Consider the following 27,114-nt stretch of genomic DNA (forward strand, 5'->3'; position numbering starts at 1 on the left):
AATAAATAAATAAATAAATAAATAAATAAAGTCCTTAGACTTACTCCTATTATACAATGATAAAGCTTTATCTTAACTGTTAGAAAGCTCAGTATGAGATTTTTCTCATTTTTACCTTTTTGATTAAATTCAATTAAATAACATATAGTGTATTATTAGTTTCAGAGGTAAAAGGTTGTGATTCAGCAGTCTTATGTAACACCCAGTGCTCATTCCATCATGTGCCCTCTGTAATGTCCATCACCCAGTTACCCCAAACACCCATACCAACCACTCCAGGGACACTCACGTTGGTTCTTATGATTAAGAGTCTCTTATGGTGTGTCTCCCTCACTCTGTCTTGTTTTACTTTTTCTTCTCTTCCCCTCTGATACTCTGTTTTGTTTCTAACATCTACATAATGAATGTGACCATATGATAACTGTCTTCCTCTGACTGACTTAGGGTATTATGCTACGTGAAATAAGTATGAGATTTGGTCTCAATTATATTAATTCTGGGACCCGTAAGGCATATCCACTTCTAAAAATCCTCTTAGTATTCCAGTTTCTACTGTGATTACTATTTATAATTATTTTGTATTTTAGGCAAAGTGTAAATCAGAAATAAAAATATAACAGCTTATCAATAAAAATAGGAATACTGGAGGAGCACTGTGTTTTTATAGATTGGTAAAATGAATTTAAATGAAAAATCTTAATAAAAAAATTCTAATACTGGCTTACATAGATTATTTTTAGCACAATCAATAATACTAAATAATTTAATATTCTCTGCAATATGCATAATATATCCAAATAAAATGGATTAACCTCATAGGACTGCAGATATTCCAAAAGGAACACGAATACAGTACATTTAAAGAAAAAATGGTTTTCAAAAAAAACAACTTTTAAATTTTAACTTGGAAAATTCATCCTGAGGTACCAGATGACTCAGTGGTTTAGCATGGTGACCCGGGATCCTGGGATCGAGCCCACATCAGGGTCCCCATAGAGAGCCTGCTTCCCCCTGTGCCTAGCTCTCTGCCTCTCCCTGTGTGTCTCTCATCAATTACTGAATAAAGTAATGAAAAAAATAAGGAGACAAAGAAACAGAAAATTCAATCCCAATCCTAAGAAATTAACATAAAATACAAAATATATATTACAAATTAATATGGAGTGTCTTGAAAATCTTGAAATCTTTGTCAACATATACCATAAAACAGTAATTGTAAACTCAGTGCTTATGGAGGCAAAGCAGGTGACACGAGTCAGTGAAGAACCTAGGCGGGGACACGAGCAAACTGGAGACACACGCCTCCTATAAAGGGACAGCCTCTGCACAGCATACCAAACAGCAGCATGGGCTCAAGGTACCAGAAGTGATCTGTAAGAAAAGCTCAAAATCCAGAGTTCTACATGCGTGCCATAATTTTAAATGTTACCTCAACTGACAGTGGAAACTAAATACATCCGGGGGCCACATTTAGTCTATAGCCTACTTGTGTTTTTCTATTTGCTGTGACTGTTTCCAATGGCCGTGCGTAAAACAAATACTTGGACATCAAACCTTTCCTAAAGCATCAGTATCATGTTTTACCAACAAATTAGGCCCCACCTTCTAAGGAAAATTGCTGTGAAGACTCATTAACACCTACTGTCAGAATTTTCCAATGCTTGTTTCAACTACAATCTATTTGTATTTACTTCCCTCACATTGCTAACCATACAGACAGGAGTTCAGAGGAATGCTGAAGCAAAGTTATTAAAAAAATTACCATCTGTATTGTCACTAACTACATGCTGAATGTTTAACACAGTAGTGATTATGCACTATGCCAGGGCCCTATGAATTTGAAAGACATCCTAAGATAGTCTATCGTACAGCTTCAACTAAAAAAGAAGGTTCACGGATTTCTACTGCTGCAATTGGGAAAACCCTGCCTGTAATAATGAGAATGGTAGCAAAACACGTAAAATCTTTAAAGGGTCAGACTCTACTTATTAAAAGACTACTCATAAAGACTTCCCATCTGGGTGCCGGTGAATGACTGATAGTTGGAAGAAAAGGTAATTATTTTTCAAGCCAACAGAGATGACCAATAATTTTCATCTGTAATTCTCAAAGAGATACAGACAGATGAAAGGCTAATGTTGGAGAGAGTGGAAGGAAGTAGCCAGTATCCAACTCAGTTAAATCTCTTCCAGAGATTTAATATTTTTACATCTCTAAATTTGTATATGTATACCTACCCATTCAGTAGTTCTTAGCCAAGAGTTGTAACAGAATCTCAAAACCCTATTTCCAAATTTCTGCGTACACACGTTATTGGATTCACTCCGTCGAAATCTTCACGGGACAGTTTTGGCTTGTAAATTCTTTTAAAGTTCCCTAGTTGACTGTGATTCACCAGCACAAGTCTAGCTGAGAACTAGTAGAGTACACAACCATGCCAGTCTCCTCTTTCACCTATGTGGCCAATTCTCCCTATCACTTGAGGATTCAGCCAAAAACAGAAATGAGTCACTTATCAAACCTGCATTCAATTTCCATGGCTAGAGGTAGAACAAGGACTAGTAAACTCAAAATGCAACTTGATTCCATTATTTACACACTCCTTACTTCCTTCCCATCAAGACATTCTAGATTTGCAAGCAGAGTTTAGACTCGTATCTAAGTGGCTATAGCTGCAAAATACTATACTGTGTTCTTTCCTCTTCTTGTCAACTTTTTGTTTTTTTTTAAGATTTCTATTGATTTATTCATGAGAGATGAGAGAGAGAGAGAGAGAGAGAGAGAGAGAGAGACAGGCAGAGACACAGGCAGAGGGAGAAGCAGGCTCCTCCATTCAAGGAGTGCCATGTGGGACTCGATTTGGGAGACCACGGGATCATGCCCTGAGCCGAAGGCATATGCTCAATCACTGAGCCACACAGGCGTCCCTTTTCGTGCCCATTCAACCACCAGTTTACTGCCAATCTGATGTCCTTAGAGTCCTCCTAGAATTGATCTCCATATAAATTTACAACACACTCACGGGTTCGTAAGTAAGATTTATTATCCCTGAAAATTGAAGACTCCTTACCTAAACATAAACACTGAAGAAAAACAAACACAATCCAAAAACCTTGTCTTGATATTTCCCCTCACTTGCCAAATGTCCAAATCGCTCTCCATGTTCCTGACTGCTTTCTCCTTTGTCCCTCTTTTGTCCCTCTTAAGTCAAGGCTGATAAAAGACAAGCTCTGACCGTGTTAATAAATCACTTTTTGATCAAATAGGAACTTCTCAACAGCAGCAAGATTTGATATTGTAAAATACACTTGTTTTGTGTTTTAAGACAAAGCCTATTTCCAAGGCAAATTTTGCTTTCCTCTGTTGTTTGACACTAAATAAGAAAACAAACTGGGTGAGAAAACATTTTTGAAAATAAAGTTTCAGAACACATTCTGTGTTCTCATAAATATTTGCCATAAATACATAAAACAAACCTGCATTCTCTAATGCTTCTTTAGAGGTATCATTATTTAGGGGCAACTGAGTGGCTCAGTCCATTGAGCATCTGACTCTTGGTCTTAACTCAGGTGATGATCAGAGTTATAAGATCCAGCGCTGCGCCAGGCTCAGCACAAAGTCTACTTCAGATTCTTACTCTTTCTTTTCCCTCTGCCCCCACAACACCCCCTGCTTGTAGATGCTCGCTCACTTCCTCAAAAATAAATAAAATCTCACAGCTGAGTAATACTCCATTGCGGACATATACCACAGATTACTCAACAATTAGAAACAATAAATACCCACCATCTGCTTCAACATGGATGCGACTGGAGGGTATTATGCTGAGTAAAGTAAGGCAATCGGAGAAGGACAAACATTACATGGTCTCATTCATATGGGGAATAGAAAAGAGTGAAAGGGAATAAAGGGGAAAGCAGAGAAAATGAGTGGGAAATATCAGTGAGGGGGACAGAACATGAGAGTCTCCTAACTCTGGGAACCAAACAAGGGATGGTGGAAAGGGAGGTGGGTGGGGGGTTGGGGTGACTGGGTGACGGGCACCAAGGGGGGGGCACTTGACGGGATGAGCACTGGGTGCTGTGCTCTTTGTTGGCAAACTGAACTCCAACTAAAAAAATTTTGAAAAAGAAAAAACTAAAAGATAAAATAAGTACATAAACCCCAGAGTGTGAGGTGAAAAAATAAATAAATAAAAAAGCTTAATTTAAAAAAGGAAGGCAGGAAGGAAGAAGTATTATGGTAAGCCTGGGGGGCTCGGTGGGTCAAGCATCTCTCTCTGGTTATGGTCACGATCCCACTCCTGACATCAAGCCCCGTGCATCAGGCTACCTGGCTCAGTGGGAAGGCCTTTTCTTTCCCTACCTCTGCCTTTCCTCCCTACTCTTGTTTGCTCTCTCTCATATAAATACAATCTTCAAAAATAAAAAGTGTTGTTATTTAAAGCAAAAGCTTAGACAGTTATTTCAAAATATTTTCATCCAGGAAATGCTTGAGCTTCCAAATATGAAAAATCGACCTTATCTATGGCACACAACAGTGTTTCTGCAAGGGCAGCGACTGAAGGTAATGCATGTCAAAGAAAACACAGGGAGACTGGCAAGTGTGGTCATCACCAGCTCCCCATGCACACCTACCACCCCACTGAGGAACTACATAGGCTGAGCAGGAGCTACTCTCCGGAATGGGAGGCCTCACCGTGGTACATGGCTGGCAGAGTGGCTACCAGCACAAGCAGATACCACCTGTAGGATGTCATGACCTGATCCCCCTGCTCTCATCTTCTGAACCTTAGGGCCTAGAGTGCCCAAGGCCTATTACAACCTGCTGCTTTCTCCTCCCATTTACATTCACCCAAGCTACTCCTCTGGGTCACGGTCTCCTACTCATCCCCAGAAGCATCCATTTCCTAAGCCCCTGCACAGCTTTCGGCCTCCATCAACACCACACTCCCCTCTAGGCCTTCAATCCTTTGTGGGCTCTGAGGGCACCATCTACGCCCAGGCACAAAGGGGAAGATTTTCTTTCTGGGGTGGAAGGGTGGCTAGCAGACAGAATGTTGTCTTTCTATATGTATTACTTTTCTTTTTCACTCACTCTGCTTTGGTTTTGGAGTTGTTTCCATGATGACAGGACCTACTGTATAAAATTCAGTGTCGATGTCTTCATATATATATGTACCTATGTACATATATATGTACATATATATATAAACCTTTTGCAGCTATAAATAAATAAATAAATATATATATATATATATAATGTCAAGTACGTTGTAAAAAAAAAAGTTGATTTGTACCATGTTTTTGGCCTCTATATTTGCGTTTTGTAAAAGCAGCTTCTCTGCTATTGAGACAATCCCTTCATGGGCTGCATAATGGAGAGCTGTGTTGCCCTTGTTGTCTTTCACTTTAGGATCAGCACCGTGTTCCAGGAGAAGAGTTACACATGCCTCTTCTTGGCATTGTATAGCCTGTGAGCATTACAACAAGAAACAGAATGTAAATTCTGGGAATTGAAAGGAAACATGCCACAAGTTTCACCAAGGAGTTATGTTTAAATGCAACAAATGTTCATTCCAAGGACTTCAATCCAATCCACCTCAGGCAGACATAGCTGTGACCACCCACCTTCACGAGAGCTGTCCTGTCTTCGCCATCACGGAGGTTAAGCTGGCAGTGCCGATCTAACAGGAGCTTCACCATATCTTCACGGCCAATGGCACAGGCCAAGTGGAGAGCAGTTCTGTGAGTGTGAAAGGACTTGTCAAGAAATTACAGTGTACCTTTTCAAAAATTGCAAATCAATTCATAGAATTGTAAATGTTAAATACTACATTATTCTCATGACTCCAAAACAAAGAATTAGTTTACTTTAGAAGAAAGTACAATATTTTTTAGTGATTTTTCACCGCTCTATTAAAAGAGCAGCCTATCTGATTAGGAAGAGCATGACCTCAAGAGGCAGCTCAACCTGGGTTTGATTCCCACTTTAACTCTGTCGCTTCACAGTGACCACTTAGCCTTATCGCAATTTCCTTATCCACAAAATGGGCATAAAATGGGCATAAAAATAGTTATCTCAGGTCACCTGTCTGGCTCACTCTGAAGAGCATGTCACTCGATCTCGGGAGCCAGGGGTTCGAGACCCCTGTTGGTTATAGAGGTCACAAAACATAGTAATAATAAATAAAATAAAAGGTACTTATCTAAAAAAAAAAAAAGGTACTTATCTCACAGGACCTCTTGTCGTGATCCTTAAATGAGGATCCATGCAAAGTGTTTAGATACTAGTTCCTACCACAAATATTATTAAAGCTATTACTACAACTTACAAAGACTCACTACAATTAGGTAAAATGATCCAATTATGCCTACTTTGCAGCTACGTTTAAGGATGAGCAAGAATACTCTATTTCAATGATTCCAAGATGCTCATTTTGTCACCTTTTAATATCTCTGACATCGGAATCCAATTTCTAATTCAAAATGTCTTAAAACTATAACTGGCATGATTTCTAAAAATTTCTTCTTGGTACATAAATAGTGTGGCATCATACAATCTACAGTGTGCCTTAAGTGAAATAATGACATATACAACAGGTCTGTTGCACTTCTAGTCCTATGCTTGGAATTACATTGTTCAAGAACTAAAATAATTTTCAGTAGGTGAAAGCACATGACGGGTAAAAGAGACCACAATAGCAAAAGAATATTTTTAAGTAATTCTTAGTTTGCTTTTCAAGGAAGTTTGAGCCAAAGGAAACTCGGATTTCAAAGAAACGGGCACAGCTCATTTTATCTTTTTTGGAGGGGGGTATGTGGGGAAGCTCATTTTATTAAGCATTTCAATTAATAGAAAAATGTTTAGAATCATAGAAATCAAGTATTTCCAAGTACCAGTATTAGTATTTAGTATTATTGCAATGTCAAAAGGGCAGGTAAAGGTAATCTTTTACAATTTCTGATCTTCAGAAATGTTTTCCTTTGACAGGAAGTTCCAAGGAAAAGCTTCAGGTGAGATTAAGTCCTAATACTTCCATTTAAAATTTCTCACCTTAGGGGCACCCGGGTGGCTCAATTGATTGAGTGTCCAACTTTTGGTTTTGGCTCAGGATGATCTCAAGGTCGTAAGACGGAGCCCCACATTAGGCTCCATGCTCAGGGTGGAGTTTGCTTGGGTTCCTCTCTCTCCCCCTGTCCCTCCCCTTTCCCATGACCCTCTCTCTCCCTTTAAAATAAATACGTCTTTTAACTTTTACAAAATAAAATAAAATCTCTCATCTTAGGAGTGCCTGGCTGGCTCAGTCAGTAGAGCATGTGTCCTAAAACGTCAAGCCCCACGTTGGGTGGAGAGATTACACTTAACAATGAAAGCTTTAAAACCGGGATCCCTGGGTGGCACAGCGGTTGGGCGCCTGCCTCTGGCCCAGGGCGCGATCCCGGAGACCCGGGATCGAGTCCCACATCGGGCTCCCGGTGCATGGAGCCTGCTTCTCCCTCTGCCTGTGTCTCTGCCTCTCTCTCTCTCTGTGACTATCATAAATAAATAAATAACTAAAAAGAAAAGAAAGCTTTGAAACCTAAATACATAAAATTTCTCATCTTGTTCATACTGGGCAACATGAAGTCTTTTTAAGATTGAAAAGATCCTGAGTAGACTATGTCTGCTACGTAACCCGTGTTCAGGTTCTGTTTGAGAAATAAATGGACTGAAGAATAAATACATTTAGAGAGTTCAATAGTTTTTAAAGATTTATCTATTTCTTTGAGAAAGAGAGAATACATGAGTGTGGTGAAGGGCAGAGGGAGAGGGAGACAATCTCAAGCAGCCTCCCCATTGAACATTGAGCCCGACGTGGAGCTCAACCCCACAATCCTAAGAGCATTACCAGAGCCAATATCAAGAGTCTGATGCTCAACAAACAGCCACCAAGGCACCAGGGAAGTTCAATATTTTTAAAGAAAAGTTTTGTAAAGTAAACTAATACTTTTGAAATAGCAATAAAAATTTATATTTGCTACTTTTTTTCAGAAGAGGGAAACAACAAAAGTTCTATAAGCTATCACGGTATCATTTGTATTTTTTATTTTCATGAGGATTTAACTAAAATAAAATTTTATTGTTATTTACTTATTGCTTGTTATAAAGCTGCACATAACAAAATCATATGTATATATTTAACGTATGCATAATAAAATCTACAATACAGATAAAAATATTCCCCTGAGTTCTGAAGAGGCTAAAGGTTGTCAGAAAATACCAATCCTCGCCCATCAATTTTTTTTTTAATAGAAAGAGGGGCACCTGGGTAACTCAGTCAGTTAGGCATCTGCCTTTGGCTCAAGTCATGAACCTTGGGCTCCTGGGATCGAGTCCTACATCATCAGGCTCCCTGCTCCACGGGGTTTCTGCTTGTCCCCCTGCCCCTCCCTGCTGCTCATGTGCCTGATTTCTCCCTCTCAAATGAATCAATGAAACCTCTTAAAAGTAAATAAATAGAAATTCTTTTTGCCTACACAAGATTCATATTCTTGCTGTTCTCCTGGATTACTTCATTGATAATAAACCTTTGTTGGAATTTTTATATACCTTTTCCTGTAGAAATCAGACTTTTTTTTTAAGAAACAAGAAAAATTCACTTACAATCCAAATGTTTCAAGATAACTAATTTTATATTTTTCACATCTTTTTGGCCAACACAAAACCATTGTCTGCTTATGTGTTTGTATCATCAAACCATTTTTCCCCTCATTTAATGATCCACTAAAGTACAGCTTTGCATGTTAATGTGTATCAATTATCTTTGCCACATTCAGTGGTCACATAGTAGTCCAGCCTATGGATACACTGCCACTTATTTATAAAGGCCATTAAATGAGTTCTTAATATACCGCTATTGTAAATAGTGCTGAGAAAAGCATATAGTATATTGTTTATCTTTAATTATTTATTAAAGATATTTTAAATTAATAAAATTCATGGGTAAAAGGAATACATATTTTTCAATTGGGACTTAACCACCGAACTATCTGAAAAGTCAAAAACAACTTTAACCAGGAGTATGAGTACCATCATTCCTTATCTTCACAAAGCCTGCAGATGGAAAATGGGATTTTACTCCTTTTTTATTTTAGATTTTTTTTTTTGACACAGAGAGAGCACCAGCAGAGGGGAGGGGCTGAAGGAGAAGCAGATTCCCCACTGAGCAGGGAGCCTCACCAGGGGCTGAATCCCAGGACCCAGAGATCATGACCCTGAGAGGAAGTCAGAAGCAGCCAACTGACTGGGCCACCCAGAGACCCCCTATTTCATTCCTTTAATACCTTCCCTGTAAAACATATTCTTTTTTATCTGATACACATATGTTGTAAATATTTTGCAAGGACATTCTCTTTTATTTTATTAATATTATTTTCTGATATACAGAGAGTTTTAATTTTTTATGTGGCTGAATCAACCTCCAGAACTCTTGCCTTTATTTTATTATTATTTTTTAAGATTTTCTTTATTTGTGAGAGACACAGGGGGAGAGAGGGAGGCAGAGCACAGGCAGAGGGAGAAGCAGGTTCCATGTAGGGAGCCCGACGTGGGACTCGATCCTAGGTCTCCAGAATCAGGCCCTGGGCTGAAGGCAGCGCTATACCGCTGAGCCACCTGGGCTGCCCGAACTCTTGCTTTTAAAGTCATTCTTAAGAATGGTCTTGGTCAACATAAAAAATGGGCATAGAAGCGTTCATGTTTTCTTCTCTTGTACTGTATTTTGCATATTTAACATTTTTAATCTGTATTCCATCTGGAACTTATTTTTATGAGATAAAATTCTAGCTAGTTTTCTCCAAATAGCAGATATGTCATCAACATTATGAATGATTCACCTTTTCCTACTAATATGAAATGTCACCAGCATCAAGTTACAAAGTCTTAACATATACTTAGGTGTTTGGCATTTTCTTATCTGTTCCATTCATTTATCCGTCTTTTCAGCTGTTAGTCAACGAAAAATTTGAAGAAATTTAAGGTACATTTTAATAACTGGAAGGTATTCTATAAAATTTTTTTTTCAAGTTTTCATTTTAGTTCCAGTTTGTTAACATACACCGTTGTATTAAGTTCAGGTGTACAGGGCAGCCCCAGTGGTGCAGCGGTTTAGCGCCGCCTGCAGCCCGGGGCGTGATCCTGGAGACCCTGGATCCAGTCCCATGTCAGGCTCTCTGTATGATGCCTGCTTCTCCCTCTCCCTCTGCCTGTGTCTCTGCCTCTCTCTCTCTCTCTGTCTCTATGAATAAATAAATAAAATCTTACAAAAAAAAAAGTTCAGGTGTACAATATAGTGAGTGATTGCAAAATTTTTCTTAATTTTATCACAATGAAAAGAACAGAGACCGCACGTATAATAAGCTCAGAATTTCTAAAACCATAACGTTTCTATTGCATCATGGAATACTGATAAACACGGGAAGAGTACACATTTTCAGAAAAATGAGACTTCCTATTCACAGTCAGAACCATCTTCCCAATTCCAAATCTCCTTCCAAGGTCCCTCAGTAAATAATATAGGTACAAACTGTACACAGATAGAAGTCAGATACTGCCCTGTATCCAAAGTAATTCTGGGAATTACTTCTCTCAGCATGCACTCTTTAATAACATTGGTATAGGATGTCCATTAAAAACAAACTACTACATATACGTAATTTCATTTCTTTTTTTAAGATTTTAGTTATTCTGAGACACAGAGAGGCAGAGACATAGGCAGAGGGAGACACAGGCTCCGTGCTAGGAACCCGACTGGGGTTCCCAGGACCCAGGATCACAACCTGAAACAAAGGCAGATGCTCACCCACTCAGCCACCCAGGCGTCCCCTTAATTTCCTTTCTACTACTGTTGAAAATCCATTAAATCACATCAAAACTGTCTGTAAAGCGCTCCCTACGGAGATACGAAGGGGTCCAAAGGCAGCTGAAGACGTTTTGTTGCTCAGTGGGCCAGAGTAGACCCCAGGTAAGGTTCCACGACCTAGGTACGTGCTGCGGGGCCACCAGAAGAAAGACGGCCAAGCGCCCTGGGTGGTCACCCAGGGCTCAGCTCTCCAGACTCAGGCCATCAAGGTGAGCGCCTCTCCCCGACCTCCTTGCCTCCTCCCCGCCAGCTGCAAAGTCCCTATCACCTGTTCATCTGGTCTCCCAGCAACAGAATCCCCTGCCACTTTTGCTTTGTGGATCTTTCTGAGACCTCTGTCTGGGATGTGGTACCTGGGGCCCAGGTTGGCGAGTTTGGTACCATTCAGATGCCGCGGGCCAGGCGGCCCTCCGCTGCCCGATCTTGAAGCCCAAGGGCAGCTCGCCCCTCTTACCCATGAAGCTAAACATTGTCTTCATCGCAAAGCTTTCAGGCTTCACAGACACAGGTTTTCGCCGCCTCTACAGCTCAACACTTAGTGCTGGAGATAAGCCAAGCCGGCCTCGCGGCAACGTCCCAGCAACTGAGCACCGGGGTCCAAAATCTCTCTCTGCAGAACAAATGTACCCCAGCAATGCAGCTAAACACAAATGCGCCTGCGCACCTCAGAAACTGGCGTCACTCGCCTGCTCACAAGGAGCCCATGGCCAAGAGTGCCCAAAGCGCATGTGCCAGGAGGCCCAAGCCTCTCAAATCTCCGCGGCCCCTTGAGCTGGGCTGGCTTCCCCTCAAAAGTTGCCGGAATGGCTGAGCATTATGGGACATTTGCAAAAGACTCTGGGGTGTGGAAAAGCAGCCTTCCGGGCCCCCGAGTGGCTCAGTGGTTGAGTGTATGCTTTCAGCTCAAGTCCTGATCCTGGATTTTGGGATCAAGTCCCGCACAAGACTCCCCCGCAGGGACACTGCTTCTCCCTCTCCCTGAGTTTCTCATGAATAAATAAATGAAATCTTAAGGAAAAAAAAAAACGTAGTATTTACATACGACTAGGGCTAGAGTGCATGAAAGCACGTTCCCCCAGAATACTTCCCTAACGAATGCTCTCCCTCAGTTTATTCCTCTTCCACATCCCTCGGGACCCCTGTCAGTCTCCATGGAATGCAGCGGATGCAGCCAACAGAAAACTGTTCTCATGGTCAGACTTGGCAATGTGTATCATCAAGTGCAAGCTCACAAGGGGAGAACAATTCACATTCCCTAGATGAAATGAAAACCCGTTTCTGCATGCCTCATAATCCTCCCATTTGGCCCAGCCTTACGTTTACATTTTCTTTATTTTTATTTTTTGCTGCTATTCCCCAATTGAACCTTTAATCAATCCAAGATTTAGTTTGCAGTGTGGTGCAACATTTAAGTTTTGTTTTTTTGTTTTGTTTTTTTGTTTTTTTTTTCTGAGAGAGAGAGAGGGACAGAGGGTGAGGGAGAGAGACGGAGGAACAGGAGCTAAAATCAACAAACATGAAAAATAAAAATAAACAGAGGCTTAACCAACTGAGCCACACAGGCTCCCGCGCCCCAACATTTAAGAACTCTTTAAAAAAATAGCTATTTGCTTCTAAATAACCCATCTTTTCTCACCTAGCTTAAAATGCCACTTTATCATAAATTCTGTTATGGTTTTCTTTTTTTGGGTTTTACACTGGATTCAATTGACCAGTCGCCTTGTATCAATCAGTACTCTGTATTTTAACTGCTTTATACATATGCTTTAGTATCCAATGCAGGTCCATAGTTCCCCTTCTTAATCTTCTCCTTCAGTATTCTCTTGGCGATATTTACCTCTATGCTACTGGAGATATATTTTTAATCACTATGCCAAATTTAAAGAATTCATGGAGAGAATTTATAATTAGGTTAAGAGAATTAATGTTAACAGAATCAATCTCCCTGAATCAGTGTATTTAGATGTACGTTATGTCTTTGTGCTTAAGTCTTATTTGACATCCCTCCTTAGCTTCCAGGAGGGTTTTTTTTTCCCTTATGTAAATCCTGCATACACTTCGTGATGTATTTATATCCTGGCTTTTTCTTTTTTCTAATGAAGTGATATATTTTCTGATTATAACTTCTAAGTGGTCACTCTTTTGATATCTGTATATTTATTTGGTAATGAGAATAAAGCACATTTTAAACTACATGCTTGTTAACAAAAGTTGGCAGTTTCTCGTAGATACTCAGGGAAGGCACGAATTGGATGGGAAAGATTTCACCAGAAAGATATACATCGAAGAATGGTATGATGTGGTTGAAAAAAAAAATCAAGTAAAATACAAACAGGATAGGCTGTTCATATTTATGTGTATGTGATACACACACACACACAGAGGCTGTATACGAATGTCTACAGAAACTCCTTTGAATGTGGTGGTAATTGATCCATTAATTAATTACAACTGGACTACAGGCGATATTCTGGGTGAGGCAGATAGAAAAAAGCAGGAGATGAATGGATAAAGAAGATGTGGTTTATGTATACAATGGAATATTACTCAGCTATTAGAAATGACAAATACCCACCATTTGCTTCAACGTGGATGGAACTGGAGGGTATTATGCTGAGTGAAGTAAGTCAGTCGGAGAAGGACAAACATTATATGTTCTCATTCATTTGGGGAATATAAATAATAGTGAAAGGGAAAATAAGGGAAGGGAGAAGAAATGTGTGGGAAATATCAGAAAGGGAGACAGAACGTAAAGACTGCTAACTCTGGGAAACGAACTAGGGGTGGTAGAAGGGGAGGAGGGCGGGGGGTGGGAGTGAATGGGTGACGGGCACTGGGTGTTATTCTGTATGTTAGTAAATTGAACACCAATAAAAAAATAAATTAAAAAAAAAAAAGCAGGAGCAAACCCATGACAACAGCTAATACAAAACTAGCTACCCCTAAACTCACCAGATTCCTATTACATTTGTTAATGATTTTAAGGATTAACCAAAGTAGGAGCTGCCCCTTACTGGCTTAGTTGATAGAATATGCAACTCTTGGTCTTGGGGTTGGGAGTTTAAGCCTCCTGTTGGGACTATAGCCTCCTTAGAAAAGAGAGGGGGTGGGGGCTTAGTCAGGCATCTGCCTTAAGCTCAGATCAGGATCTGAGGGTCCTGGGATCAAGCCCCATATCAGGCTACCTGGTCTGTGGGGAAACTGCCACTCCCTCTCCCTTTGTTGCTCCTTATCCTTGTTTTTTCTCTCTCTGTCAAATAGATCAGTAAAATCTTTAAAAAAAAAAGAAAGAAAGAAATTGACCAACAAAACCTAACAGAAGCCACTGTTGGCACAAGATGCACCAGCAAAATTGGGAAGTTTGGTGTCTGTTTTTACAGCAAGACAAACGCATAGATAGAAGTGTAGGCACTTATTTCAGAGGCCATTTAATGCCATTTTGTGCATGTAGGTTGCATGATTTGACAAGAAGTAGTTTGGAATGAGCAACCTAGAAACTAAGGGGGTCTGCATCTTCAGAAACTGCTGCTGGAATGAGCTACAGAACTCTGGAGACCACTAGGGTCCCTTCTGAGAGGGTGGCTAGTTCCAGGGCAGATCATGTTCATTGGTGGAAGAGCAATGAACAAAAACAAAGGAACAACAACAAGAAACCATTTCTTGGCCCTATTCAGCATAGCTAGACCAAATGGTATTGGTGCGTGTGAATGATTGCAACTATGAGCATCAAGCATTTGTCTCTTACAGGTTCCAGCTAGAAAATTATCTTTTGTCCCCTTAGAATTCCCCAGGGTGACTTATGAGACCAGTAGAGGCTCTCTGTAGTGACAATTGACTAGAAGACTGACATTTCCTAACGCAACCTGCGATGAGAGGCAACGGCATTACTAGGCTATAAGGAGACAGGAACTCCACACCAGGACTCCAGGTAAGTTGAACAATTTGGTTGACTGTAGTGTTTTTGTATAGATCAGAGATACTCAAAGAGTATATGGTAGTCCAACTCTGAGCTTCTTTGTTCCTTGGTCAAATGCTAGGTGGATCCCCCAAAGACTTTCTCACAATCACCTGAAACCTAAGATTTCCAATTCCCAGACTTCTGTGGAAAACCATTTCGGATCTAGAACAGACATCCTCTAGAAAGTTCCTGATTAGAACTCCCATCCCCATGAGTCTCATGTATGTCCTGGTTCAACTTTGCTGCATACTCATTTGGTAGTTATACCAATGAAAATAACAAAGTGTCAGAGTAATGTATCTTTTATGACGAAAAGCAACTGAGATATGAATGCTTTACCAAATCCCTTAGCTCAGGTTTTCCAATTCTACTTCAGGGCTGTCATGAATGTCTCCTCCTTTTAAGAGTTGCCAAGAAATTCACCACACACTTTCCATAGGGGCACCTGGCTGGCTCAGTCCATTAAAAGGCTTCGTTAAGGGAATCCCTGGGTGGCTCAACGGTTTAGTACCTGCCTTTGGCACAGGGCGAGATCCTGGAGTCCCGGGATCGAGTCCCACGACAGGCTCCCTGCATGGAGCCTGCTTCTCTCTCTGCCTGTGTCTCTGCCTCTCTCTCTCTCCTCTGTGTCTTTCATGAATAAATAAATAAGATCTTATAAAAATAAGGCTTCTTTAGCTCAGGTCAGGACTCAGGGGCCTTGGGGTTGCCCTGCCTCCAGCTCTCTGCTCAGCAGGGAGTCTACTTCTCCCCCTTCCTCTGTCTCCACCCCCATTTGTGTTCTCTCACACTCAAATAAATAAAAATCTTTTAAAAACAACCAACAGTTTTTCATAACTGTTTATTCATTCCTTTGGATATCTCTTCCCTTGCAGTCCACTCTATCTACTGAGGAAAACTGAAACTATGTCGTAATTAAACCATGATGAGAATTTGAGGGCTCCAGTGTGTTGAGGATGATCTGGGCCATAGTCTACTAAAAATCCCTGACCTGGGAGAACCACCTCAAAGGGACCACAAAATTAAATCAGAAACGTGTACTGAAAACCTGTATTCTGGCATTGTGGGAGTCAGTGAGGGAACAACAAACATGACATTGCGGTGTTGACGGAGTAGAGGCGAGTTTAATGCCACATTTAGGGTGAGCACAAAGGGCCTACGGAGTCATGTAAAAATAAGGGTAGTGACTCAGGGATGGATGCACAGGAAGAAGCAATATCAAAGCTAAAACTTAATGAGTAGGGGTTAGCCAGTGAGAGGGAGAGAAGCACATTCCAAAAAGAAGGGATATGTATCAGTGAGGATCCAAACAAGAGACAAACCACTTAGTAATTTCAACAGGGAATGTTTAATATAAAAAATGATGAACTATAACAGGAGATCAACTATAAAGATGAGAAAAGAAATCCAAATACCCTAAGGTGCAAGATTACCCAAGAAAGGTTACCCAAATGGGTAAATCCCAAGGCTGGGATTCAGGTCTCATTGAAGGAGATGTCAGAACTGCAGTCAGAGTTGCCCGGCCAAAGCTAGTCCATGCTACTCAGCATGCAAACAGGAACTACCCTTCAGGAGTGCAGGGAGTCCTGTCTGATAAATGGATGTATAGGGAGGGTCAGGGAACAATGAGCCCACCGACCAGCAGAGCAGTGCAAAGCCTCCAGTGTATCATATGCACATGCAGAAGGATGCAACAAACCCCGTAGGGATACAGCAGAGTTAAGACTAAGGACTGGATGCAGAGAGTGAGTAGGGTGTCAAGAGCATTTGCTAGGGGCATGGTATCCATTTTAGGAAGGTCACTGGCTGAGGCCCGGACTGAATGCTCTGGAGTGCACAGCTGGGAAGAGTACTTCTGATGCTGGTGAAGGGGGGGCGGCAAGGGAGGAAGAGAAAGGAAGGAGATAGGAAGAAGAGAAGAAGAAGGAAAGGAGGAGGAGAAGGAGAAGGAGAACACAAAGATGATGAAGATGAAGATGAAAGAAGACGAAGAAGAAGAAGAAGGGAAGCAAACCGGAACATGGGCCAGGGCCAGCGCTCAATCTCCAGGCTAACAGGAACAACCCTCTGGGACACAAATGAGTTGAGGTTGGTAATTGGATGCACAGAGGAAGTCAGACATACAGGACTCAAACTTCTCTGCCATCCATCGTGCTGCAATCACACCTTCTTTAGCAACTTTGGACCCCCCCTCCCAAGTTAGCTCTTCTGTGGTACTGTCTTCAGACTTCTCTGTCCCACCTTCTCATTACTATCTCATCATCATTTAGTAATTCTTTATATTTACTTCCACTGTTTAAAATACTATGTCATATCTGTCTTCCGATTGGACCCAGACTAATATAGAGGCCAGGGAGTTGCACTCTTTGGATTTGTCTTCTAGAGGATCTACCATAGAGAGCACAGTTGAACTGCAGCTCAAAATGTAGACAGCTGCTACATTTTCATATCCACCGTAGCACTCACACCAAGGCCTTGTGTCTCTGCTAGGCTGTGTCCAGCCAATGACTTAGCACAGAAGGAATACTAAAACCAAGTCATTTCTGTCTCCCGTAGGACCCCTCTACAGGCAAGCTTTTGATGGGGACTCAAGATCAGAAAACCCCAAGGGCCTGTGCTCTGATTCTCCAACAGGGGCTTGCCCTGAGATCCACGGTACAACTTTTCCCCACCACTGACACCATGAATAGCATAGGGTCTACTGGATCCTGTGACCAAAGCAGTGAGGACTCCTAAGCACAGCCTGCACCTGCTGCACAATTCATCTGCTCTGAGACCACTGAAGTCTTGCATTCCTTAGTTTCACCAAGGTGTATGGATGAAACGAGTACTCAATGTAGGACAAGGTTTCCCAACCTTGTACCATGGACATGGTGGATTGTTGTGGAGGCCTCTCTTGGGTATGTTTACCAGCACTCCTGACATCGACCCACTAGATGCCAGCAACATCCTCAGTTGTGAGGATCGGAAATGTCTCCGGACGAATCTATTGTTAGCAGTGTCTATAGCTAATAATACTGCATTATATACTTAAACTTTGCTAAGAGGGTAGAGCTTATGTTAAGTGTTCTTACTAATTAATTAATTAATTAATTAATGAGACCAGGAAGAGACTTTGGGAGGTGATGGGTAGGACTATGGCTTTAAGGCATTGATGATTTCACAGAGGTCTATACTTATCCACAAACTCACTGAATTCGATACATTAAGTATGTACAGCTTTTGACATGTCAAAAAACAGGTCTCCAGACACTGCCAAATGCTCCCTGAGGAGCAGAATTCTTCTCCCACCACCCCATCCCCAACGCATTGAGAATTAGTGGCGTAAAATATGCTACCTCCAGAACCCAAAGAGGTCTCCCAGTTTCTGTCTTTGTGAAAAGGTATTCAAAATGTGGCAATTTTTCTTTCACTCCTGCGAGAATATCCTGGCATGCCCACTGGATGCCTCAAAACTTCACAGATATGCCAATTCATGCCGTCTTACCAAGGGCCCAAAGCGTTATAGCCTCTTACTGATCCTCATGTCAAATTAGCATGGTGTCAATATGATAGGCCAATGACATATTCTGGGGATGTTCAAATGGTCTAGCTCCATGAGTTAATAAAACGCTGAGGCAGATTAAATGAATGAACACTTTGCCTATACTCTATGAATATGAACTATTTCTGATTCACTAGCGGACTAGAAAAGAATGCATTTGCCAAATCAGTGGTGACACATACCACGTACCTGACGTCTTATCAATCTGTTCTGGAAGCAATAAGAGGTGCACAATAACTATGGAATTACTCTTTGTTTAAGTTGACAGTAACTACAGATATTTGCCACAATCTATCCTGTCTCTGAATGGGCCAGACTAGTGAATCAAGCAGAAATGTGATAGAGCTCACCAGCCTTTCATCCTTTAGCACTATCCCACTGCACCTCTGCTAGGATGCAGGGTTGTTTTTGGTATACCCTACCAAATGAAGGCTTGGAGACAGTTTCAGAGGTTTCTGCTTGGACTCTCTAAATTTTTTTTTCTCAATTATATTTCCTTATTCAGGAGAGACACAGAAAGAAAGGCAGAGACATAGGCAGAGGGAGAAGCAGGCTCCCTGCTGGGAGCCCTATGTGGGGCTCAATTCCCGGACTCTGGCATCAAGCTCTGAGCTAAAAAAAAAAAACTCACAATTTCAACAAGAAACACTTTTAGCTACTGTAAAATCATACAGAAAAAAACTATTGCAAATGACATCAATCTATATTACAAAGGATTCTGAATTATACTATACAATGTTCTTCACCTTGTCCTGTCAGAGTAATTGTTTTCTACCTAACCGATCACATGCTGACATTTTTCACTATACTTATAAATACTCTTCTTATTAAGAAGTTAAACTTTCTGCCTTGAGAAATTGTTACCACTCTTGACCAAATACTAAGATTCACCAAAAAAAAAAAAAAAACCTTACCTGTTAGTGTAGTCAACTGCATTTATATTTGCTTCTTCTAATAAAAATGCCACCATTTTCTCTTTTTTTTCATTTACAGCAACTAGAAGCGGTGTGAGGCCATCCTGTAGGAGTGCAAACAAAATTTATAATTTACAAAATTACATATTTGGATAATGAATCGTAAAAATTCTGAACGATCCTGTAACTTAAACATGTAACATAGAAAGTAAATAAAATTAGCCCTTTCGTTCTCAGCCCTCCATGGTTTCACCAGCTGCTCCTTCTTTTTAAAATACTGCTTTCTCACAGAGCGTGGGTGGCTCAGTTGTTCAAGCATCTGCCTTCAACTCATCAGCTCAGGTCATGATCCCAGGGTCTCAGGATGGAGTCCCACCTTGGGCTCCCTCTGCAGCAAAGAGTCAGCTTCTCCTTCTCCCTCTGCCCCTCCCCTCCACTCGTGCTCTCTCTCCTGCTTGCTCGCTCTCTGTCTCTCTCAAAAACATAAAGTCTTTTTAAAAACTAAAATAAAAATAATAAAATAGACCTCCTCTTCCTCTTCAACAGATTACCTGCAGTCATTCCACAAACTCGCTTCAAACATTGCCTGGCTCCAAGAATCTTTGCTTCTCTCACAATATATATCATGGTATACCCTAGTTATTTTATTCCACACCATCTAAACCAAAAGCTTCTAGAGGGGAGGGGTTATTTTTTATCTCTGTATCTCCACTCTCTAAAACACAATAGTAAATATTTAAAGTATTGTTACTGATTTTAATGGATATCTCCGGAGTAGTGTTTCTTCAATTATATTCCAAAGAACACATGATTTGCAAGAGATACTGTGCCCCAAAAGAAAGATTCAATGATCATCTATGTTTGTGAAACATTACAAAACTGCACTATACATCTAGCACAAATGAACTCCATTTACATTTGCTTATCCCCATTTGACAATTCCTTCTTTTGTAGCAAACATTAATACTTGAGAAACAAGAGTTCCCAGGGATATAGTTTTAAGAACTTTCCAATAAAGGTAAGGGTTTTCTCCAGGTTGTACAAACTTGCTGGATTCTCATCTATCAATGGTATGGGGATCCCAGATGTCAACATAAAACACTCCAGCTCCAAATGAGTCACTAAGGAGATGGACGCTGAATGAAAAGAGCTAGGTTTCAGGGCAGCTGGGTTGTGCAGGCAGTTGAGGGACGCTTGGTTTTGTCTCAGGTGTGATCTCAGGGTCGTGGGATCCAGCCCCACGTTGGATTCGGGGCTCCCCTGGCACTGAGCACCAAGTCTGTTTAAGACACTCTCTCTCCCTCTCCCTCTCCCCCTCCCCCACCCCCACAAGCCTGTGCATGTGTGTGCTGTCTCTCTAAAATGCATAAAGAAACCTTTTAAAAATTAAAAAGAAAAGTAAATAAATAAAAATAAAAGAAACAAGCTTCAAATAAATTTTGACCACTTAATATTAAATAATCTTTGGTTAAGGTGGGCCCACAATGAGAGGAGCACTCGGTGTTATTCTTTATGTGGGCAAATTGAACTCCAATAAAAAATTGTGGGTTTTTTTGTTTAAAATAAAAAATAAGAACAATAAAATATTAAAAATAAATAACTAAATAAATACTCCTTGGACTTTCTCCTATTATGCCATGATAAAGTTTTATCTTAACTGTTAGAAAGCTCAGTATGAGATTTTTCTCATTTTTACCCTTTTATTCAAATTCATTTCCATATAGCATACTATTAGTTTCAGAGGTAGAAGTCAGTGGTTCCTCAGTCTTATGTAACACCCAGGACTCATTCCATCATGTGCCCTCCTTAATGTCCATCACCCAGTTATCCCATCCTTCCACTCCACTCCTCCAGTGACCTTCAGTTTGGCTCCTATGATTAAGAGTCTCTCAGGCTTTGTCTCCCTCAGTCTCTCTGGTTTAAGTTTTTCTCTTCTTCCCCTTCTCCTCTGTCTTGTTTCTTAAGTTCCACATATGAATGAGATCATATGATAATTGTCTTTCTCTGACTGACTCAGGGTATTATGCTAAGTGAAATAAGTCAATGAGATTTTATTCTCAACTATACTCATTCTGAGAACCTAATGCACATCTACTTCTAAAAAAACCTGTTTGTATTCTAGTTTCTATTATCATTGCTATTTATGATTATTTTATAATTTAGACTAAGTGTAAATCAGAAATAAAAATGTCATGACTTACCAATAAAAATTCTAATACTAGATGAGCACTGGGTGTTTACATGTTGGGAAACTGAGATTAAGTAAAAACTATTATTCAAAAATTCTAATACTGCTTTATACGGATTATTTTTAGCATAATAAAAGCTACTATATAAATTGCGTATTTAGGGAATAATACCAAGGAGAAAGAGAATACTGTCTGAAATATGCATAATCTATCCAAGGAGAACCAGGATTAACCTCACATGGCTTGCAGATATTCCAAAAGGTACATGATTACTGTACATATATAGAAAAAATGTTTGTGAAAAAAAAACTTTCAATTCTTAACTTAGAAAATTCATCCCGAGGCACCTAGGTGACTCAGAGGGTGAACATCATGATCCCAGGGTCCTGGGATTGAGCCCATATCAGGGTCCCCATAGAGAGCCTGCTTCCCCCTGTGCCTAGCTCTCTGCCTCTCCCTGTGTGTCTCTCATCAATTACTGAATAAAGTAATGAAAAAAATAAGGAGACAAAGAAACAGAAAATTCAATCCCAATCCTAAGAAATTAACATAAAATACAAAATATATATTACAAATTAATATGGAGTGTCTTGAAAATCTTGAAATCTTTGTCAACATATACCATAAAACAGTAATTGTAAACTCAGTGCTTATGGAGGCAAAGCAGGTGACACGAGTCAGTGAAGAACCTAGGCGGGGACACGAGCAAACTGGAGACACACGCCTCCTATAAAGGGACAGCCTCTGCACAGCATACCAAACAGCAGCATGGGCTCAAGGTACCAGAAGTGATCTGTAAGAAAAGCTCAAAATCCAGAGTTCTACATGCGTGCCATAATTTTAAATGTTACCTCAACTGACAGTGGAAACTAAATACATCCGGGGGCCACATTTAGTCTATAGCCTACTTGTGTTTTTCTATTTGCTGTGACTGTTTCCAATGGCCGTGCGTAAAACAAATACTTGGACATCAAACCTTTCCTAAAGCATCAGTATCATGTTTTACCAACAAATTAGGCCCCACCTTCTAAGGAAAATTGCTGTGAAGACTCATTAACACCTACTGTCAGAATTTTCCAATGCTTGTTTCAACTACAATCTATTTGTATTTACTTCCCTCACATTGCTAACCATACAGACAGGAGTTCAGAGGAATGCTGAAGCAAAGTTATTAAAAAAATTACCATCTGTATTGTCACTAACTACATGCTGAATGTTTAACACAGTAGTGATTATGCACTATGCCAGGGCCCTATGAATTTGAAAGACATCCTAAGATAGTCTATCGTACAGCTTCAACTAAAAAAGAAGGTTCACGGATTTCTACTGCTGCAATTGGGAAAACCCTGCCTGTAATAATGAGAATGGTAGCAAAACACGTAAAATCTTTAAAGGGTCAGACTCTACTTATTAAAAGACTACTCATAAAGACTTCCCATCTGGGTGCCGGTGAATGACTGATAGTTGGAAGAAAAGGTAATTATTTTTCAAGCCAACAGAGATGACCAATAATTTTCATCTGTAATTCTCAAAGAGATACAGACAGATGAAAGGCTAATGTTGGAGAGAGTGGAAGGAAGTAGCCAGTATCCAACTTCAGTTAAATCTCTTCCAGAGATTTAATATTTTTACATCTCTAAATTTGTATATGTATACCTACCCATTCAGTAGTTCTTAGCCAAGAGTTGTAACAGAATCTCAAAACCCTATTTCCAAATTTCTGCGTACACACGTTATTGGATTCACTCCGTCGAAATCTTCACGGGACAGTTTTGGCTTGTAAATTCTTTTAAAGTTCCCTAGTTGACTGTGATTCACCAGCACAAGTCTAGCTGAGAACTAGTAGAGTACACAACCATGCCAGTCTCCTCTTTCACCTATGTGGCCAATTCTCCCTATCACTTGAGGATTCAGCCAAAAACAGAAATGAGTCACTTATCAAACCTGCATTCAATTTCCATGGCTAGAGGTAGAACAAGGACTAGTAAACTCAAAATGCAACTTGATTCCATTATTTACACACTCCTTACTTCCTTCCCATCAAGACATTCTAGATTTGCAAGCAGAGTTGAGACTCGTATCTAAGTGGCTATAGCTGCAAAATACTATACTGTGTTCTTTCCTCTTCTTGTCCACTTTTTGCTTTTTTTTAAGATCTATTGATTTATTCATGAGAGATGAGAGAGAGAGAGAGAGAGAGAGAGAGAGAGAGACAGGCAGAGACACAGGCAGAGGGAGAAGCAGGCTCCTCCATTCAAGGAGTGCCATGTGGGACTCGATTCGGAGACCACGGGATCATGCCCTGAGCCGAAGGCATATGCTCAATCACTGAGCCACACAGGCGTCCCTTTTCGTGCCCATTCAACCACCAGTTTACTGCCAATCTGATGTCCTTAGAGTCCTCCTAGAATTGATCTCTATATAAGTTTACAACACACTCACTGGTTCGTAAAGTAAGAATTATTATCCCTGAAAATTGAAGACTCCTTACCTAAACATAAACACTGAAGAAAAACAAACACAATCCAAAAACCTTGTCTTGATATTTCCCCTCACTTGCCAAATGTCTAAATCGCTCTGCATGTTCCTGACTGCTTTCTCCTTTGCCCCTCTTTTGTCCCTCTTAAGTCAAGGCTGATAAAAGACAAACTCCGACCGTGTTAATAAATCACTTTTTGATCAAATAGGAACTTCTTAACAGCAGCAAGATTTGATATTGTAAAATACACTTGTTTTCTGTTTTAAGTCAAAGCCTATTTCCAAGGCAAATTTTGCTTTCCTCTGTTGTTTGACACTAAATAAGAAAACAAACTGGGTGAGAAAACATTTTTGAAAATAAAGTTTCAGAACACATTCTGTGTTCTCATAAATATTTGCCATAAATACATAAAAGAAACTTGCATTCTCTAATGCTTCTTTAGAGGTATCATTATTTAGGGGCAACTGAGTGGCTCAGTCCGTTGAGCATCTGACTCTTGGTCTTAACTCAGGTGATGATCAGAGTTATAAGATCCAGCGCTGCGCCAGGCTCAGCGCAAAGTCTACTTCAGATTCTCTCTTTCTTTTCCCTCTGCCCCCACAACACCCCCTGCTTGTACATGCTCACTCCCCCGCAAAAAATAAAATCTCACGGCTGAGTAATACTCCATTGTGGACATATACCACAGATTACTCAACAATTATTAACAAAAAATACCCACCATCTGCTTCAACATGGATGCAACTGGAGGGTATTATGCTGAGTGAAGTAAGGCAATCGGAGAAGGACAAACATTACATGGTCTCATTCATATGGGGAATAGAAAAGAGTGAAAGGGAATAAAGGGGAAAGCAGAGAAAACAAGTGGGAAATATCAGTGAGGGGGACAGAACATGAGAGACTCCTAACTCTGGGAACCAAACAAGGGATGGTGGAAAGGGAGGTGGGTGGGGGGTTGGGGTGACTGGGTGACAGGCACCAAGGGGGGGGGCACTTGACGGGATGAGCACTGGGTGCTGTGCTCTTTGTTGGCAAACTGAACTCCAACTAAAAAAATTTAAAAAGAAAAAACTAAAAGATAAAATAAGTACATAAACCCCAGAGTGTGAGGTGAAAAAATAAATAAATAAAAAAGCTTAATTAAAAAAAGGAAGGCAGGAAGGAAGAAGTATTATGGTAAGCCTGGGGGGCTCGGTGGGTCAAGCATCTCTCTCTGGTTATGGTCACGATCCCACTCCTGACATCAAGCCCCGTGCATCAGGCTACCTGGCTCAGTGGGAAGGCCTTTTCTTTCCCTACCTCTGCCTTTCCTCCCTACTCATGTTTGCTCTCTCTCATATAAATACAATCTTCAAAAATAAAAAGTGTTATTTAAAGCAAAAGCTTAGACAGTTATTTCAAAATATTTTCATCCAGGAAATGTTTGAGCTTCCAAATATGAAAAATCGACCCTATCTATGGCACACAACAGTGTTTCTGCAAGGGCAGCGACTGAAGGTAATGCATGTCAAAGAAAACACAGGGAGACTGGCAAGTGTGGTCATCACCAGCTCCCCATGGACATCTACCACCCCACTGAGGAACTACATAGGCCGAGCAGGAGCTACTCTCCGGAATGGGAGGCCTCACCGTGGTACATGGCTGGCAGAGTGGCTACCAGCACAAGCAGATACCACCTGTAGGATGTCATGACCTGATCCCCCTGCTCTCATCTTCTGAACCTTAGGGCCTAGAGTGCCCAAGGCCTATTACAACCTGCTGCTTTCTCCTCCCATTTACATTCACCCAAGCTACTCCTCTGGGTCACGGTCTCCTACTCATCCCCAGAAGCATCCATTTCCTAAGCCCCTGCACACCTTTCGGCCTCCATCATCACCACACTCCCCTCTAGGCCTTCAATCCTTTGTGGGCTCTGAGGGCACAATCTACTCCCAGGCACAAAGGGGAAGATTTTCTTTCTGGGGTGGAAGGGTAGCTAGCAGACAGAATGTTTCCTTACTATATGCATCACTTTTCTCTTTCCCTCCCTCTGCCTTGGTTTTGGAGTTGTTTCCATGATGACAGGACCTGCTGTATAAAATTCAGTGTCGATGTCTTCATATATATATATGTGCTGATGTACAAATATATCTACATATACATGTAGAAAAACCTTTTGCAGCTACATTTATTTATTTATTTACTGATTTACTGATTTATTTATTTATTTATTTATTTATTTATTTATTTATAATGTCAAATATGATGTAAAAAAAACTTGACCTGTACCTTGTTTTTGGCCTCTATATCTCCTTTATTCAAAAGCAGCTTGCATGCTATTGAGATATTTCCCTCATAGGCCGCATAATGGAGAGCGGTGTTGCCCTTGAAATCCTTAGTATTTACATCAGCACCTTTTCTGAGAAGAATATCTACACATGCCTCTTCTTGGCATTGTACAGCCTGTCAGCATTATAACGAGAAACAGAATGTAAATTCTGGGAACTGAAAGGAAACATGCCACAAGTTTCACCAATGAGTTATGTTTAATTGCAACAAATGTTCATTTCAAGGACTTCAATCCAATCCACCTCAGGCAGACATAGGTGTGACCACCCACCTTCACGAGAGCTGTCCTGTTTTCTCCATCACGGAGGTTTAGCTGGCATTGAGAAAGTACCAGGATCTTCACCATATCTACACTCCCAATGGCACACGCCAAGTGGAGAGCAGTCCTGTGAGCATGTAAGGACTTGTCAGGAAATTACAGTGTACCTTTTCAAAACATTCAAATTTATTCACAGAATTGTAAATGTTAAATACTATATTATTCTCATGACTCCAAAACAAAGATTTAGTTTTCTTTGGAAGAAAGTACAATATTTATTAGTGATTCTTCACCACTCTATTAAAAGAGCAGCCTATCTGTTTAGGAAGAGCATGACCTCAGGAGGCAGCTCAACCTGGGTTTCATTCCCACTTTAACTCTGTCGCTTCACAGTGACCATTTAGCCTTATCGCAATTTCCTCATCCACAAAATGGGCATAAAAATAGTTGTCTCAGGTCGCCTGTCTGGCTCACTCTGAAGAGCATGTCACTCGATCTCGGGAGCCAGGGGTTCAAGACCCCTGTTGGTTATAGAGGTTA

At 40.6% G+C, this 27,114-nt stretch overlaps 1 protein-coding gene across 1 annotated transcript in view; it reads right to left on the reverse strand.

Moving 5' to 3' along the window:
* LOC140616558 (B-cell lymphoma 3 protein homolog) overlaps positions 1-26,722 on the reverse strand; it is a 28,483-nt gene extending 1,761 nt beyond the window's left edge. The window contains exons 1-5 of the mRNA XM_072797180.1: positions 26,587-26,722; positions 26,256-26,429; positions 19,320-19,423; positions 5,631-5,745; positions 5,300-5,473 (exon numbers count right to left, since the gene is read on the reverse strand). Of these exons, the coding sequence (XP_072653281.1) occupies positions 5,300-5,473; positions 5,631-5,745; positions 19,320-19,423; positions 26,256-26,429; positions 26,587-26,661 (642 nt within the window). The 5' untranslated portion in view covers positions 26,662-26,722. The remainder of the gene's footprint in view (positions 1-5,299; positions 5,474-5,630; positions 5,746-19,319; positions 19,424-26,255; positions 26,430-26,586) is intronic.
* Between the last annotated feature and the right edge of the window lie 392 nt (positions 26,723-27,114).

This window comes from Canis lupus, chromosome 24 (genome assembly GCF_048164855.1).
Source record: "Canis lupus baileyi chromosome 24, mCanLup2.hap1, whole genome shotgun sequence".
Classification (NCBI taxonomy): domain Eukaryota; kingdom Metazoa; phylum Chordata; class Mammalia; order Carnivora; family Canidae; genus Canis; species Canis lupus.